General features: G+C 44.1%; 1 protein-coding gene across 8 annotated transcripts in view; it reads right to left on the bottom strand.

Moving 5' to 3' along the window:
* Positions 1-17,760, bottom strand: part of PCYT1B (phosphate cytidylyltransferase 1B, choline) — a 139,755-nt gene that overhangs the window by 73,876 nt on the left and 48,119 nt on the right. For 6 of the 8 annotated variants that reach the window (XM_078064723.1, XM_078064722.1, XM_078064724.1 and 3 more), the window contains exons 2-3: positions 11,450-11,549; positions 379-495 (exon numbers count right to left, since the gene is read on the bottom strand). In XM_078064723.1, coding sequence (XP_077920849.1) covers positions 379-495; positions 11,450-11,549 — 217 coding nt within the window. Of the gene's footprint in view, positions 1-378; positions 496-11,449; positions 11,550-12,014; positions 12,267-17,760 lie in introns of those variants that run through there. The other 2 variants (XM_078064725.1, XM_078064728.1) reach the window with 2 other exon arrangements.

Genomic DNA, 17,760 nt, shown 5'->3' with positions numbered 1-17,760 from the left:
AGCCCCTCAGCTCTCTAGGATTTGAAATCAAAATAACATTGCTTTTCTCCTAACCTTCCAGAAAATTTTAGAAACATAAATTTGATCATGCCTCGATCACAAGAAGAAAGGCATTAATGGGAAACATGAAGCGGTTGCACTTGGTATTATTAGTCTGTCTCTCTCGGGGACTCAGTGGTGTCTAACCCCATGAGGTGATTTCCCCTATGGCTTTTTAAACGTCACGTTAAATTTCAGACAGCCAACAAGTGAGCCAGTATCGGTTGAAGTGGGAGTAATAACCATGTGAGATTTTAATAATGGAACTCTGAAAGGGATCCTTTTCAGGAGGCACATTATAAAGGAATTTTCTAGACAAAGAGAAAATGCAATTCTTACCTCCAACCAACAAGTAGCTGTTGGGAAACAGTGTTTTTGCTTGCATAAGTGCCCTTGCATGACCAGAATGGAAGAGGTCAAATATTCCATCCGCGTAGACTCTGACAGGCCTGTCAACTGTGGAAGAAACAAAGTGTCATCAACACAACCGCAGAAGAAGGCAGCCCTGTGACCTGATGCTTCTGTCATCAGGACACCAGCGTGAGGAGGTTTACCTGGATAAAACACCATGTCTGGGTACCACCAGTCTATTAGGGCACACAGTGACTTTTACAAAGAGGCTCTTCGGAGGCTAGCAAAGTGGAGTAAAAACAGACAACTAAGAGCGTAAGAGCGACCCAGAACACACATTTTAAGCCAACAGGAGAGACAAACACAGGGCGGCCCGGAGTTCTCTGAACCCAGAGTCGAGTCTGGGGTGTCTGAGCCGGCAGATTCAGACAGCCCAGGCGCCAGCCAAGGGTTGGCAGAGTCAGCCCAGCGGGGCTATCGAGGCAGGAGTAAGCGAGGCGCTTAATGAAGAGGAAAAACGACTTCGTTCTTGACTCGGGCAGTCCTGAACGGAGGCCCCCGAGACCCGCTCCCCAAGGCAGCGGCGTGCGGGAGTGTGCTCGTGCAGCTCCGAGAGACGGGCGCGCGCCTTTCCTCCCAGCTCCAGGCCCCACCGGAAGCCCGGAAGCCGCCGGGGCGGGACGTGCACCACCGGAACGGGCGGATGCTGCCAACCTGGGCTTACTTCCCTCCGGCGCGCCACTGCACGAAGCTCACTCTCTGACCTCTTTGGCGTCGTAAGAGATGGGGGGGGGGGGGAGGACACGTGCCCCAAAGACAGAAGAGTCAGGTGCCATGTGGGGGTGGCCCTCAGTGTTGCAGGTCAGCGACCAACACTACAGTCCCTCTGAGGGACAAGGGTCAAGAGAGAAGAGGCCTCACGAGACATTCTCACGGGGCCATATGGTGCTCTGGGAAGTGCCATTCGATGACAGAGAGGGATAGGCTCGCCACAGCCCCCTGGAGGCCGGGAGACGCACTAGAAACTACAGGATGACACTTGGCTCAGACAGCCCAAAGACCCACCTCCTCCAACAACACGGAGACATTGGGGGTAGAGGGCTTGGGTGCCAACTTTTACACCATTCTGGGCTATCGACGAAGGAACCAGAAAGTGAAAATATGGCAAACTAAAAGCTAAATACGGCAAACTGAACATATATGCATTTATTTCCACTTCCTCCCAAATACTACAAGAATTACAGGTAAAGAATTAAAAAGGTATATCCCCCCGCCCAAAAAAAAAAAATAAATTAAAAGGTATAATCCCCCAGGGCAGAGGAAACAAGAATGGCAATGACAGTGGATGAGAGATGTGCACAACATTTTGGAAAGTTAAGATCATCAAATGGTGAGTGTCTATAGGAAACAAGAATTGGGGTGAGGGCAGGTAGGGAAAGGGATTGTTGAGTCACTGGGTTTTTTTCTAATAAGCCTAAGAGTCCTACTGACTTTTTCCAGTACATGCATGTATTATAATGATGTTATAAAAATAAATTTAAAAAAGAAATCAATGCAAACTTCTGGTGAATGATTTTTAAAACAGATTTAAAATTGTGATTACTTCTTGATGTAGTATAACCTCATTAATTTGGAATATAAATTAAAAGGAATGTTACATTAATAGATTCAGATGGTACAATGTTTCTAATAAATTAAATTTCTCTAATAAAAAAGAACTCAAGAGACTTTATGTCAGATAGGGAATTGCAGTTATTCCCAATTATACACCATTCTGAACAAACAGAATTGCCTTCACAGGATTATACTGGATTCTAAATAAGGCATGGTAAATAGAAAATGCTTTGAAATAACAAACTGTCTAATGAGGGATCCTTGGTTTCAATGCTCTTATTCAATTTGAATTCAATTGAGGAAAATTTTTTTAAGATATAAATCCCAGGGGAAAGCAGATGGCAGTTTTGCAAAACTTTTTGTTATTGATTCAGAGGTGATCAAGATAAATGAATTCAGGAAGCAGGGAGGAAAGAAAAGTAAAGAAAGATGACTTAATTACCAAGAAAAAGACCATTTAGTAAATCTTTGAAGAGTATTTGTGGAGTTGATTTTGCAATAAGCTCACTTTTTAAAATTGTAGTGTGTCAGCAATTTCCAGACTGGGAAACGGGACCAAAAAAAAAAAAAAAAAAGAACAACACCCCAAACTAAAAACCAATCTTAACAAATGAGTGCTTCAAGAAAAAAAAAAAAAGACAAAGAAAGATGGAATGGAAGTGGGTCTGCAGATGAGAGATTTAAAAGACTTATTCAAGGGGCGCCTGGGTGGCTCAGTCGTTAAGCAGCTCAGGTCATGATCCCAGGGTCCTGGGATTGAGCCCCACATCGGGCTCCCTGCTCCACAGGAAGCCTGCTTCTCCCTCTCCCACTCCCCCTGCTTGTGTTCCCTCTCTGTCAAATAAATAAATAAAATCTTTAAATAAATAACTGAAGACTTATCAACATATTGAATGTATAGATATTATTTGGATTTGGGTTCAAACTATCAGTGAATGAGGACATAAGATAATCAGAAATTGGAACACTGGATATTTGGTGATATTAAAGAATTACTGTTAATTTTTAGGTGAAAAAATGGTGTAATGGTTATGTTTTTAAAAACTGGTTTTTTAAGACATTTATACAGAAATATTTATGGATGGAATGATAGGAAGCCCAGGGCTTTGTTTCAAATAATTCAAGAGGGGGCAGTGGATGGGGGCGTGCATGGGGTAAGACTGGCATGGGGTGGGGGTTGATAGCTATAGATGACAAACACATGAAGGTTCATTATATTGTTCTACCTTTGTGTATGTATGAAATTCTCTACAATAAAGTTTTTAAGAGTGTGGCTTTTTTTTAGTTTGTATGTTTATTTCTTTTATTCTTTTGTTTCAGATTTTTCCAGACATCTTTTTAAGCATTTGGGCATTCTCCAGAGCATCTATGTTGGGAACCACTGGCTGGTGAAGCTGGAGGTCTGGCAATGATCCCGAGTGGGAACCCAACTACATCATGGCCATGGTGGAGAGACCTTAAGGGTCCTCCCAGGGATCCCTGCCACCTGGTGTTCACGCCTTGGTGCCAACTCCTCCCTTTGAAATGTGAGTGGGGTGGGCGCCTGGGTGGCTCAGTTGGTTAAGCAACTGCCTTCGGCTCGGGTCATGATCCCAGGGTCCTGGGATGGAACCCCGCATCCGGCTCCCTGCTTAGCAGGGAGCCTGCTTCTCCCTCTCCCTCCACCTGCCACTCCCCCTGCTTGTGCTCGCTCTCATTGTCAAATAAATAAATAAAATCTTTAAAAAAAATGAAATGCGAGTGGGACCTGTGACTTGTTTCTAACCAGTTGAGTATGGCAAAGAGGATGGATGGCACTCCCATGATTACGTTCCACTATGTAAGATTCCATATTGCTAGCAGACTCACTCTTTCTCTCTCGGTGGCTTTGAAGAAGGAAGCTATCGTGTTGTGATAGGGCCACGTGGCAAGGAACTACAGGTATCTCCTAGGGGCTGACAGTGGCCTCTGGCTGACAACCAGCAAAAAGCTAGATCTTTGGTCTTAGAGCTGCAAGGAAACAACCTGAGTGAGCTTGGAAACAGGTCTCTCACCATCAAGCCTCCAGATGAGAGATGAGTCCTGGGTGACACCTTAAACGCAACCTTGCGGGATCCTGAGCAGAGGACTCCGCTTAGCCAGGCTCCCGGCCCACATAAATTATGACGTAATAAATCTCATTGTTTTAAGCCACTAATTCTGCGGCAGTATGTTATGCAGCATAGAAAATGAATACAATGGCATTATAAATTTTCTGCCCACAGACAATTATAAATTCTCAGAAGTATTTCAAATAAATTGCTGTTGATCCTGAATGGACAGAGTGAGGTCTATCAGATAAATGTGATGTTCTGGTAAAATGCCTATATGTATAGCACATGTCGATTGCTATGTTCCAAATAATTTCCATATAATGAACTACACATAACACCAAAATGATGCTGAATATTTGCTTAAGAATCATGGATACAGGGGCGCCTGGGTGGCTCAGTCGTTAGGCGTCTGCCTTCGGTTCAGGTCATGATCCCGGGGTCCTGGGATCGAGCCCCGCATCAGGCTCCCGGCTCAGCGAGAAGCCTGCTTCTCCCTCTCCCACTCCCCCTGCTTGTGTTCCCTCTCTCGCTGTGTCTCTCTCTGTCAAAAAAATAAATAAAATCTTAAAGAAAAAAAAAGACTCATGGATACAAATAATGACCATGGTATAGTATTGTGGGGAAATCTGACTTTTTTTTAACTTCCTGGATCTTACACTCCAAATTTTTCTAAGTTATTCAGCACTTATAAACAAATGAAATGGTGAGGGAGCTATGCTTGCCTCACATCTCACACCATATATGAAAATTAACTCAAAATGTATCATAGATCTAAATGTATGGACTAAAGTTGTGAAACTTCTAGAAGAAATGGGGAGAGAATCTTAGTGACTGTGGGTTTGGCAAAAATTTCTTGAATAGGGGGCACCTGGGTGGCTCAGTCTGTTAAGCCTCTGACTTCGGCTCGGGTCATAACCTCAGGGTCCTGGGATCGAGCCCCTTGTCATGTCAGGCTCCCTGCTCAGCGGGGAGTCTGCTTCTCCCTCTCCTTCTGCTCTTCCTCCCCCCACTCATGCTCACTCTCTAGCTCTCTCTCTCTCTCTCAAATAAATAAAATCTTTAAAAAAATTTCTTGAATAGGCCCCAAAAGGACACATTATAAAGCCAAAAAATAATAAAAATAAATTGGACCTTACTTCAAACTCACATCTTCAAAAGACATTTTTACAAAAATACAAAGGCAAGTCAGACAGGGAGAAAATATTTACAAAATATATATCTGATCTAAGCCTTGTATCTAGAATACAAAAGAACTGTCAAAAACCAATAAGAAATACCTCATTTTAAAAAAGGGCAAGAAATTTGAACAGACACTTCACCAAAGAAAATAAATATATGAATGGCAAATAAGCTCATGAAAAGATCTTTAATATCATTAGTTATCAGGGAAATAGAAATTAAAGCTAGAATAATAGACTACTTCATACCCTTAGAACAGCTAAGAATTTAAAAATATATTGACCCTACCAATTCTTGGCGAGGGTAGAGAGCAACTGGAACTCTTGAACAATGCCAGTGGGAATGTAAAATGGTACGATCACACTGCAAGGCAGTTGGGCAGTTAGAAAAAGTTGAACATCCACCTACTATATGGTCAGACAGAAGGCAATCACCAACTGCATTATACCTGAACTCACATTTTTGTGGGCTGCGTTATGGCTTTTCTTGGTATTCCTTCAGACTCAGGCAACAACAAATGGGTGACTATTCATTTTTGATTATGGCTTTTAACCTACATTTAAACAGTGCTTTAAAAGTCCATATGATTTACCAAGCACCTATCTTTCACTCAATCTTTGCATCAATTCTAATGTGTGTGGGAGAGAATGGACTTACTATCCTTATTTCATAGAGGGGCAATGGAAGCTCAGCCTAGTTAAGCAGCTTACCCAATATCGCACAACGAAGCTGTGACGAAATGTGAGTATGAGCCAAACTTCACTGCCCTTTCTTCTAACTCATGGCGCCTTCTAGAAAACTACATTCCAATATGAATTCTTTTTAAAAAGAGCAGGATTAGTACTAAACACCCACTAATTACAGTCACTAGTATTGTTTTTGTGTACAATTGATGTACAAAAATGGTGGCACAAAAATTAGCCTTTAAAAATCTAATAGTTACATATTTTATCAAGTTTACAATAGCTTTATATAAACTTGATAATTTCCTTCTACTTATAGCCAGCTTTTACTGATAGTGATTGGTGTTAACTTTTTAAATACTTAAATTTAAATTTTAAAAAAGTATATTTAGGGGCGCCTGGGTGGCACAGTTGGTTAAGCATCTGACTCTTGGTTTCGGCTCAGGTCCTGATCTCAGGGTCGTGGCGTGGGATCGAGCCCTGTGTCAGGCTCCGCGCTCAGTGCCAAGTGTGCTCGGATTCTTTCTCCCTCTGCCCCTCCTGCTCGTGCTCTCTCACTTGCTCTCTCTAAAATAAATAAGTAACTCTTTTCAAAAAAGGGTATATTTAAGGAAAATTATAGTACAGGTGCACACAAACAAGGCAAAATTCATTGAGGTAGTTCTTAAAAAAATGAATTTGGCAAACTCTACACACCATGGAAATGGAACAACATAAATCCCCCTTTGAGAAAGAAAACAGGCAATTAGAACTGAATTTCCTTTTAAGATAAAAAGCAGCTGTGATGAAAAGGGACCTATGAAACAATCACTTGGACTTCTCCTTTATCTGAAGACAGAGGAGTGATTCTCGGTCTCTGATAGATATGAAACCTTGCAGGTTCATAGTTCCACAGCTGGCCTAATTGAGCTCAGACCAAAGGTGCCAATTCCAATTGTTCTACTGTGTTCCTTCTCTTGTGGCTCACAGAGAACATACAGGAGCTAAGAGCGATGAGCAGAGTTTGTCATTACCTCTTTTAGAATTTATATGCCAGCCCCTCTTTGGGCAGACTGACAATTGTGCAACATATTGTAGGCAATTGTACTAAGTCATAAAATAGGGCCAGTGAAGGAGATAAAGACTTCACTTATAACTATAATCTTGAAGTACATTATAAACCCCAAATGTGGGTCTGTTTGTCTTTTTGATGGAATGCTCAAGACAGCACCACAAAAAGGTAATTGCTTAGTAGTCTTGAAAATTACCAAACGTTCCAAAAAAGCAATGATGTTTTTCTTGTTTTCTACTAACAGCACAATGCCCCAACAATTATATTTGGATAATCTCCCTGTCACTCCCTCCAACCATTACCAACAGTTACTCTTCGTCAGTGTTTCTGGCAGTGAGGTTCCAGGACAGGCAGCATCAGCAGGGAACTCGTTAAGGGATGCACCATTCCCAGCCCCACCCCCACCCCAGAGCTGCTCCATCACACACCTGGCAGGTGATGGCTACTTGAACAAGGCAGAGGATTCGAAGCAGCAAAGAGGACCACTACTGTAATAAAACAAGGGTTATCAGAGTGTGGTCTAAGACTATCACGTGCCTTCTACTCATCAAAGAACTGACATCTTGTCACATTTTAATATGGGTGCTAGACATTCTAAATAAAGGAGTTTCTAACAAAAATGGGGCCCTCCCCCCCTCTGCCAGCCAGGTGCCCATCAACATCACAAACTCTCTTGGATAACTTCCCAGGGTCATCACCTGAGACCACAGGAGACTTTCTCTTCTAGTACGAAGAGTTCACCTCTGCTTCATCTCACTCCTGCAGAGACCCATGTTCCACAGAGCCCACGACACAGCTGTTTCAAATGTACCACCACCTTATCCTAACTTGGTTCTTGGCGTTTAAAGCGCTTGGCGGTCAGACAACAGACCAGCGCCCAATCTAACCCCATCAGCTTGACGCCAGCTCAGAGCATCACACCCAACTCTCTGATTTTATTCCAGAGGGCAAGCTCCTCCTCTTGTCCCAAACTTCCATTCATTCACTCAGTCACTCACGAAGTATTTACTGAGCACACAGGATTTGACAAGAAGGTCTCTAGGTGCTGGTGAAACAGCAGTGAGTGAGGCAGACAGCCCTGCCGCTACGGAAGATCACAGCCGCTGTCTGTCTGTCTCGTCTGTCTCGTTCACCTGCCACCCTCCAGTTCAAAGCCTGTGTTCTCACTGAGCTCCGCGGTCAGCTATGGCCCGTGCAGAGATTTGAGGTAAAAGGGACTTGGGGGCAAATCCTAGCTCTACCCAGTCAGCTAGGACATTTGACAAGTTACTTTTCCATTCTCCAAGTCCTCAAGAAAGGACACAAGATTACCCATCTCCCAGTTTTTGCTGTCAGATGGGTAAGAGACCAGACGCAAAGACCAAACGAGATAGAGTACAGCACGCAGCACGTAGCAGACGTACGGGAAGTTCTACCTCCCTTTCCCGGGCAAAGTAGGGGCCTCTTCTTCGGTGGCCTGAAGCTCAGTCTTTCACTTTAGGTTAAATTAGTTCTTTCATAATCACCTGGAATTCCATTGTGGCTTTTGGATTTATTGCTGGGGTCAGCATTTCTCAGTGTATGGTCCGTAAACCACCAAGTTCACAATCACCTGGCTGTTAGCTCAAAACACAGATGCTTGGGCCCCATCCCAGATTCAGGGGTAAGGGAGAGAGAGCAGGAAATCTGCTTTTCTTTTTTTTTAAAGATGTTTTATTTATTTATTTGAGAGAGCAAGTGAGCGAGCATCAGTGGGGCGGGGGGGGGGGTGGGCAGAGGGAGAGGGAGAAGCAGATTCCCCGCTGAGCAGGGAGCCTGACACGGGGCCCGATCCCAGGACCCTGGGATCATGACCTGAGCCGAAGGCAGACGCTTGACCAACCGAGCCACCCAGGTACCCCAGGATATCTGCTTCTTTAACAAGGCACCAGGTGATTTGTTGCACACTTAAGTGTGGGAACAACTGGTTTAGCGGCTAAGAGCTACTTCCCCAAGCCTCTTCTTGCCTTTCTCAAAGCTGATTATTAACTTTGCTCGCCCTCGCTTCCTCATCTCACTCCCTTGAAGATATTCTTCAAAAGGAAACAGAGAGTCATGATCGAGAGCCCAAGCGTGAACACAAATGGGTTTGATGTCAAACCCCAGCTTGACCACCTACCCGTGGGGCTCAAGTGGGTCCCCCTGCAGCAGCAGATGATTAGGTCCCACCCCATTTGGACTGAATCAGAAACTCTGGGGGTGAGGCCCAACCATCTAGTTTGATGAGCCCTCCAGGTGATTCTGATGCACCTCCAGTGTGAGGACCGCTGGCAGCGGCTCACTCACTTACCTTGCGAGATTCATGGCTTCTCGAAAGCCTTCATTCTCTCCTCTGGGAAATAAAGTACTAACCACAGAGTTGTAGAGTGAAAGGACATGGTACATCTAAAGAACTTAGCAATAGTAAGCACTTAATAAATACCCATTATTATTAAGCAAATTGTCCTTTGTCCCACGGATTCTCTTAAGCCAGGGATGTTTGCTTTTTGCCATGGTGAGTGGAAACCAAGTCATGCCATCTTCAGTGTCTCAAAGCTCAGCTGCTCAACTAGTCTTAGTTTTCACTCCAGCCACATCACCCGGAATGTCCCTCATTGACTCCTACACAGCTATCTCTGTGCCTTCACTCTTCCACTTCCACTGGCCTGGGACACCCTTCTGTTGACTGCCCACCTAGTCCCAATCTCACTTCTCCCAAAACAAGCAGCTCAGGTTGGCTACAAGGTCTTTCCTGACTGTTCCAGGCCCAATGAATCTGCCCTTCTTAAAACTTACAGTTATCTGTGTTGCAAGGTTGAACCCCTAAGCACACACATGCATATTATTTGGGGGTTTTATTTCATATCGGGTTGTCTCTTTAATTAGAGGTGTACCTTGGAGATATTGCAGGTTCATTTTCAGACCTCTGCAATAAAGCAAATACCATGATAAAACTAGTCAAGTGAATTTTTTGGTTTCCCAGTGCATGTAAAAGTTATGTTTAGGGGCACCTGACTGGCTCAATTGGTAGAGCGTGTGACTCTTGATCTCAGGGGTGTAAGTTCAAGTCCCGAGATGGGTGTAGAGATTACTTAAAAAAAAAGTTATGTTTACACTATACTGTAGTATATTAAGCATGCAATAGCATTATATCTAAAAAAAACCTCTATGTATATGCCTTAATTAAAAATAACACCTGATAGTAAAAAATGCTGTCATCTGAGGTTTCAGCAAGTCATAATCACTTATCACAGATCACCCTAACAAATAGAATAATGAAAAAGTTTGAATGCTTGCAAGAATGACCAAAGTGTGACAGAGACACAAAATGAGCGAATACTGTTGGAAAAATAGCGCCCAATGACTCGTCCGACACAGGGTTACCACAAACCTTCAATCTGTAAAAACAAACAAACAAAACAAAAAAACCCCGCAGCATCTGCGAAGCACACTCAAGCGAAGTGCAACGAAACGAGGTATGCCTGAGCTCTTGGGATGGTCCTTCATAGGTCTTTTTCAATCTCTAGGCATCTCTGGTATAAAGGAGTTAATGAATCAACAAACGTCTAGCGTAGAGCCCAGGCTATTTAAGGCACCCTCGGAGAACCGTTTTTTGTTTGTTTTTTTTTAAAGGTTTTATTTATTTATTTGAGAAAGAGAATGAGAGAGAGGGAGAGAGAGCACATGAGAGGGGGGAGGGTCAGAGAGAGGAGCAGACTCCCTGCTGAGCAGGGAGCCTGATGCGGGACCCGATCCCGGGACTCCAGGATCATGACCTGAGCCAAAGGCAGTCGCTTAACCAACTGAGCCACCCAGGTGCCGCATCGGAGAAACGTTTTTAAAAGGCATTAAAAATGATAATAATTATAATAGCCTAGGCTTGTATAAGCCTTCACAGTTTAAAAACTGCTTTGGTGTTTTGAACCAAATCTTGTCACCCCTGAAACCTTGTGAAGCAGGCAGGTATCAATGTTCGTACTGACACAAAAAGAAACAGATTCAGATCATTCTCCTGACTTGCACAAAGTTGTAGAGCTAGGAGATGGCAGGGCTGGGGCTCCATTTCCTGCTCTTTTACCTGCTTACTTTGGTTGGTCCAGTTTCTCAGTGTAGGTGTTTATCCTTCTTGCACTGTGCTATAAATCTCTAAATTCAACTCTCCGATTGAAAGTGCTCAAGTAATGATGGGCCTACTCTGCTACTTTATTTATTTTTTAAGATTTTATTTATTTATTTGACAGAGAGAGACATAGAGAGAGAAGGAACACAAACAGGGGGAGTGGGAGAGGGAGAAGCAGGCTCCCCGCTGAGCAGGGAGCCTGACGTGGGACTCGATCCCAGAACCCTGGGATCATGACCCGAGCCAAAGGCAGACACTTAACCGACTGAGCCACCCAGGTGCCCCTCTGCTACTTTAAAGGTCAGGACAGGGCCCACTCAGAGAACAAGAAGTACAGCCTCACCTGGTGTTCCTAAGCGGGCCTGAGCAATGGTCAATTTTTCATGGGGTGCTTGGCACTGGCAGCTGATTTCATCGGCAAATGGGGCAGGTGCAGTCAGGGTCTAGAAGGGAAAAAGAGAAAGGGAATATAGTCTGACAAACTTTCCTTTGGCACTATCTTCCCCTGAAGCCTTGTTTCTTTGGTGCAGAAGCAGAATATAGCCACTGAGTCTTTCAGAGAAATATTATACCATTAGAGATAAAAACAGGGACTTTGTCACTGAAACCTTTTTTTTTTTTTGACTGATGCTCAGAAATCATGAGAGTGCCGCACTCTCTACTATATGCCAGGTACCAGAGGAGGTACTCTCTATAGGTTCTCTCTTCTTGGTCCTGCAACAGCCTAGGATGGCTACATTCTCCTATCCTTCCATAATATAGGAGAATACCATCTCTCTTTCACAGAAAAGGCAACTGAGGCCCTGCAGGATCACAAAATATGCTAAGTCATGCCCTTGGAAAGTCACAGTGCTCGGCTTTGAACATTTCACAACCACCCAGGGCAGACCGCAAAGCTTTAGACTTACCCACAGCCCGGGGTACTCGGCGGGAAGAAATGCCATACTCAGAAGTGTGGCAGACATCACCCGTATTTCACACACACCAGCCTGGCCAATCACAAACTCGGACGTCACTTCAGCGCAAGGGCCAAAGCCATTATCCGTGCCCCGGGAGGACCTAAGGGCCCAGCCTTTCTGGCGGGCTGCAGATAAATGCTCCTGCGGTAGCTCCAACCGCCACGGCCACGGCCACGGCCACGGCCAGCTGGAGGCCCCGCCCCAGGCAGCCTGGGCTGGGGCTCTGGGGAGCGCTGGGAGAGAGATGTAGTCACTTGGAAGCCTGCCCAGGAAGTGGCTCCGCAGCCTTTAGTCAGCCTCTTAAAATGAAAACCTCACTCTCTCCAGAGGAAGACAAAGGGAGCGGTGTTTTTGTAAACAGGGCAAGTGCAGTCCAGGGTTGTCCATGTGTCGTCTCGGAACTCTGGCATTATCGTGGGCATCACTCCATCAGCTCCGGTACTGTTAAAGCTGTCCACAGTACTCCTAGTGCTGCATGAATTGTTGCTCAGACACAGACACAGGTGTTCCTTAACTGGGGAAGACGACTGAAGAATGATGCACACGTTTGAAGAGGGGCCATGACCCACTTCTGCCAGTCATTTAGTCACTCACTCATTCATCAATCATTCATTCACTCATTCGACTGTATGTCAGGCGCGGTCTTAGAACCGGAGCTAGCAAGTAGGGGGAAGAGCAGTTCCAGTCGGGGAAGAGCCAGGGGCCCTTCTGCACTGCCAAGAAGCCGTCCTTGCCCCACCCCCACCCCCCTGCCCATTGTAGTACCTTCCGCCCTGGAAGCTGGAGTCCTGCCCCAGACTTGTTTGGAGACTTTCCAGTTGCCTGCGACTTTCTTAACCCCCACCTTCCTGTTCAGGGCTCCAAAAGTAAACCAAGACTGGGGACATGGGTTCAGGAAACGGGTCCATTGTTGGTTCTTTTTCAGATCCAGTAAGGTGACCTCGTGGGCCACGGTGGGCCAGAGCAGCATTTGTAATGTAGCCAAGGGGTGCAGTGAGAGGAACAGAGACTGTTCCCACAGACTGCGGTTCAAATCCCCTTACCAGTATTTACGGGCTGTGTGTTCTAATTTCGGTCAGAAGGGCTGAAAAGAACCAACTGTCCTTCAAGACATGAAGCTCAAGAGATGAAGGATTATTTTAAGTCTCTCCCAGCATAGAAATTGTGGGGGTGGGGGCAAGTAGGAAAGGTGCAGAGTCTGGCTCCAGCGTGCGGAGCACCTGGCTGCTTTCTGCACATGACTCTTTCTGTCCCACTCCCATTTACCCTATACCCATCCACTACACTCCAGTCTCTGCGGGCCTCTACTCCCCTATACCCAGCAGCTCACATGTGACAATTGGCCTCCCTTCCTAACACTCACTCATCAACTTCTCAGTCTTTCTGCCCCAGCTCCAGCCAACTTACTGCTTCTTCCCATGTTTCCCCATTCAAATTCCTAAGGGAGAATCAGACTGGCGGAGCTTATCTTTTCAAAGCAGGCCACAACCAGAATAGGCTGGCATCGAATCAGACACCCACCTGGGGCCCAAAGGCTGTGGCTGGTAAAGGGACAAGGAATGGCGAGGGAGGCCATGGGTGGCCCGTCTTTGCCCCTTTAGCACATGCTGTCTTTAGGACAAGAAATGTGTTTGACTTTGTGTAATTTTAAAAGGGGCGCCTGGGTGGCTCAGTAGGCTGGGTGGTCGGCTCTTGATTTTGGCTCAAGTCATGATCTCATGGGTCATGGGATCGAGCCCCACCTCAGGTTCCCTGCTTAGCAGGGAGTCTGCTTGGAGATTCTCTCCCTCTGCCCCATCTCACATTCTCTCATTCTCTCTCTCTCTCTCTCAAATAAATAAATAAATCTTAAAAAAAATAAGGGGCACCTGGGTGGCTCAGTCCATTGAGTATCCAACTCTTAATTTCAGCTCAGGTCATAATCTCAGGGTTGTGAGATTGAGCCCCACATTGGGCTCCCCACTTAGCGGGGAGTCTGCTTGAGATTCTCTCTCCCTCTTCCTCTGCCCTCCCCACCAAAAAATAAATAAATAAATCTTTATAAATAAATAAATAAATGGATGAATGGATGGATAGATGTTCCTTAGTTGAAGTTGAATTTCATCTGTAAAATGGGTACCTATCTCACAGGGTTGTTGTAAAACAAAGAAATAATGTGTATAAAGTACCTGGTAATCAATTGTGGCAATTATTATTTATGTTAGTATTTATTATTATATATCATAATATATAATACTATATAATAATAGATAATGTAGTTTCCCCTAGAAACAAAGCAAACTGACTCATGAGTGAACTTTTAGGACACAACCTAAATAGGTAAATGGATTGGCAAATGGGGTTAGCTTTGATTAATGATTCATTAACCTTTAATATACATGGACAGTGAATCTTTTTCACATGATCTAAAATAAATTACTAGTTGGAGATCTTTTATGTGCTAGGTGCAAAGTTTATTGAAAAGATAAGGTGTTGCCATTTTCCAAGAAAGGTGTATTCTAGAGGGTGTGAAATCTGGTAAGTAAAGCAGAGACAGAGAAAGTTGTAAAGTAACGATAGTTACTCAAAGGTAAAGAAAAAGGTTTATATGCACTCTGTATTTTTTCTTAATTATTGTGGCCCAGAAGTAGGAAAAAGAAAGAAGCAAAGAGACTGAAGGTAGACAGAGTTCATAAATGAGCTATGTGTGCATGTGTACACGTATGTCCTTGTGAGCATGTGATCATATTTAACAGCAGCTGACATGGAGAAGGGCTATTTCTTGGTATGTACAAGGCAGTGTGCTTGGAATGGGGAGAATGCAAATATTATTAATGAGCCATAGACTTGTTGTGAACATTGCCAGAACATTGCCTTCCAAAATGGGGCAGATTACCCCCTCAGTTGAGAGTCAAGTTCTACATTCAGGAAGACCTTGGTTAAGGCCCAGCCACCAACAACCAGCCCTGTGACTTCAGCCAACATTTTTTCAGTCCAAACACCCCAGAATTCCTTCTCTGAGCCAGAACAAATCATTTGATTTACAAGGAATCTGAAGCTACTCGGATGCTGTCTCCTCCACCTACAAGGGGCAAACCAACTGTAGGAAAATAAGAGTAAGATAACCAGAGGCTCCAGGGAGAGGCAGGGACTGGTCCAACCTGGACTCCAAGCTATATATAAATCTACATACCTACCTACCTACCTACCTATCTATACCAGGCTGCTGAGGACCCAGGCCCCCATCTCTTCCTTACCATTTGCCAGACCTGGGATGGTTCCAGGGATCCTTTGGGTCTAAGCCCTAAGTAAGACATAAAACTGAGGCTCAATAATGTAACATAATAGCTAAATCTTTGAGTGCCTATATAGTGCCATGCAACCATCTACACACTAAGCACTTTAAATGTATTAGCTCATTGGCTTTTCCAACTCTAAGATAGATGCTGTCTCCACTGGACTCTACAGAACCTGTCTTCAACAGAGACACCAAATGGCAGCACGAAGTAACATCAGTGTTACATCCCTCAGACTCAGTTACCTTTCTGGTTCCCTTTGAACTGAGGAAACTCTCAGGATTCTTAGACAATTAGGACGGGGGCCTCACAAGGGAGACAATGGACTTCTGGTAATTAGAGAAGGGGGGGTGCAAACGATTAATTGAAAAAACCAAAGGACGGGACCGTATGTTTCACCCAGATGTGGTGTAGTAAGTCAGATGACTGACATACCGTTACTGGCCAGCCACAGCTTAGACCCCACATCAGCCAGATCACATTGTTGAATGTTTCCTAACATCTGCTATGTATTTCATATGATGCTAGATGTTTGGAGGGTGCATAAGTACAAGAAAAATAAGAAAAGAAGGAACAGAATTAGCTCTGGGACAGCAATCCTCAAAGGTGAAGGGTGGCCTTTTTAGAATGGGAGGAGGTAGGAGTTTGAAAAGGCATATTCAATTTTCAGTAATTTCATACCCGGAAAAAAACCCTACCTTTTTAACATCCAAATCATAGAAATTAAGCCTCTGAACTGGTAGAGATCATCAGAGGCTAGACTATGCCCCCACCCATGTAGCCATATTCTAAATTCAGGGTTGGGGAGTCACATGAAATTTTTATGTTTAGCAGCAAAGACAAAGGATTTTAAAGGGTTAAGAAGCCCTGGCCCCCTGCCCTGAACCTCATATGTGCAAGGACCTTGCTAGACCACAGACTTGGAGCTCTACTGCAATTAAACTTCTTTCTACCTGACTTAGGGTTTCAGAACACCCAGTCACTGCATGTGAGTGTGTTGCCTATTTATCATATAGGTTCTGGTAATGTCAACTGTAGTGTATCATACCAAAGCCATATTCCCATCATGCTTTTTTTTAAAAGATTTATTTATTTGAGAGAGAGAGAGAGTGAGTGAGTGAGGGTGAGTAGGGGGAGGGGCAGAGGAAGAGAGAGAATCTCAAGCAGACTCCCCACTGAGCACAGAGCCTGATGCAGGGCATGGTCCCAGGACCCTAAGATCATGACCTGAGCTGAAATCAAGAGTCCGCCACTTAACCAATTAAGCCACCCAGGCACCCCAGCCATGCTTTTTAAAGGGAAAGACTTTAGATGTTGGGCATTTCATTTGCAGAATGTGTTCAATTAGACATTGTCAAATATTTACTTAAAAGCTATTAGACATTACATGGGGCGCCTGGCTGGCTCAGCCGGAAGAGCAAGCAACTCTTGATATTGAGGTCATGAGTTCAAGCCCAATACTGGGTGTAGAGATTGCTTAAAATAAATAATTTTTTTTAAAAAAAGCTATTAATAAGAGGAGGGAGAAGAACCATATGGTCCTCTCAATTGATGCAGAAAAAGCATTTGACAAAATACATCCTTTCCTGATTAAAACTCTTCAGAGTATAGGGATAGAGGGAACATTCCTCAAGTTCATAAAATCCATCTATGAAAAACCCACAGCGAATATCATCCTCAATGGGGAAAGGCTGAGAGCCTTTCCCTTAAGATCAGGAACACGTCAAGGATGCCCACTCTCGCCACTATTGTTCAACACAGTACTAGTGCTAGAAGTCCTAGCAACAGCAATCAGACAATAAAAAGAAATAAAAGGCATTCAAATTGGCAAAGAAGAAGTCAAACTCTCTCTTTTCGCAGACGACATGATACTTTATGTGGAAAACCCAAAAGACTCCACCCCCAAATTACTAGAACTCATACAGCAATTCAGTAATGTGGCAGGATGCAAAATCAATGCACAGAAATCAGTTGCTTTCTTATACACTAACAACGCAACTGTAAGAAAGAGAAATTAGAGAAACGATTCCATTTACAATAGCACCAAAAACCCTAAGATACCTCGGAATAAACCTAACCAAAGAGGTAAAGGATCTACACTCTAGGAACTACAAAACACTCATGAAAGAAATTGAAGAAGACACAAAAAGATGGGAAAATATTCCACGCCCATGGATCGGAAGAATAAACATTGTTAAAATGTCTATGCTACCCAGAGCAATCTATACCTTCAATGCCATCCCGATCAAAATTCCAATGACATTTTTCAAAGTGCTGGAACAAACAATCCTAAAATTTGTATGGAATCAGAAAAGACCCCGAATCGCCAAGGAAATGTTGAAAAAGAAAAACAAAGCTGCGGGCATCACGTTGCCCGATTTCAAGCTATATTACAAAGCTGTGATCACCAAGACAGTATG

The sequence above is a fragment of the Halichoerus grypus genome, chromosome X, assembly GCF_964656455.1.
Source record: "Halichoerus grypus chromosome X, mHalGry1.hap1.1, whole genome shotgun sequence".
Taxonomy (NCBI): Eukaryota; Metazoa; Chordata; class Mammalia; order Carnivora; family Phocidae; genus Halichoerus; species Halichoerus grypus.
This window is presented reverse-complemented; position numbering and strand designations above follow the sequence as displayed.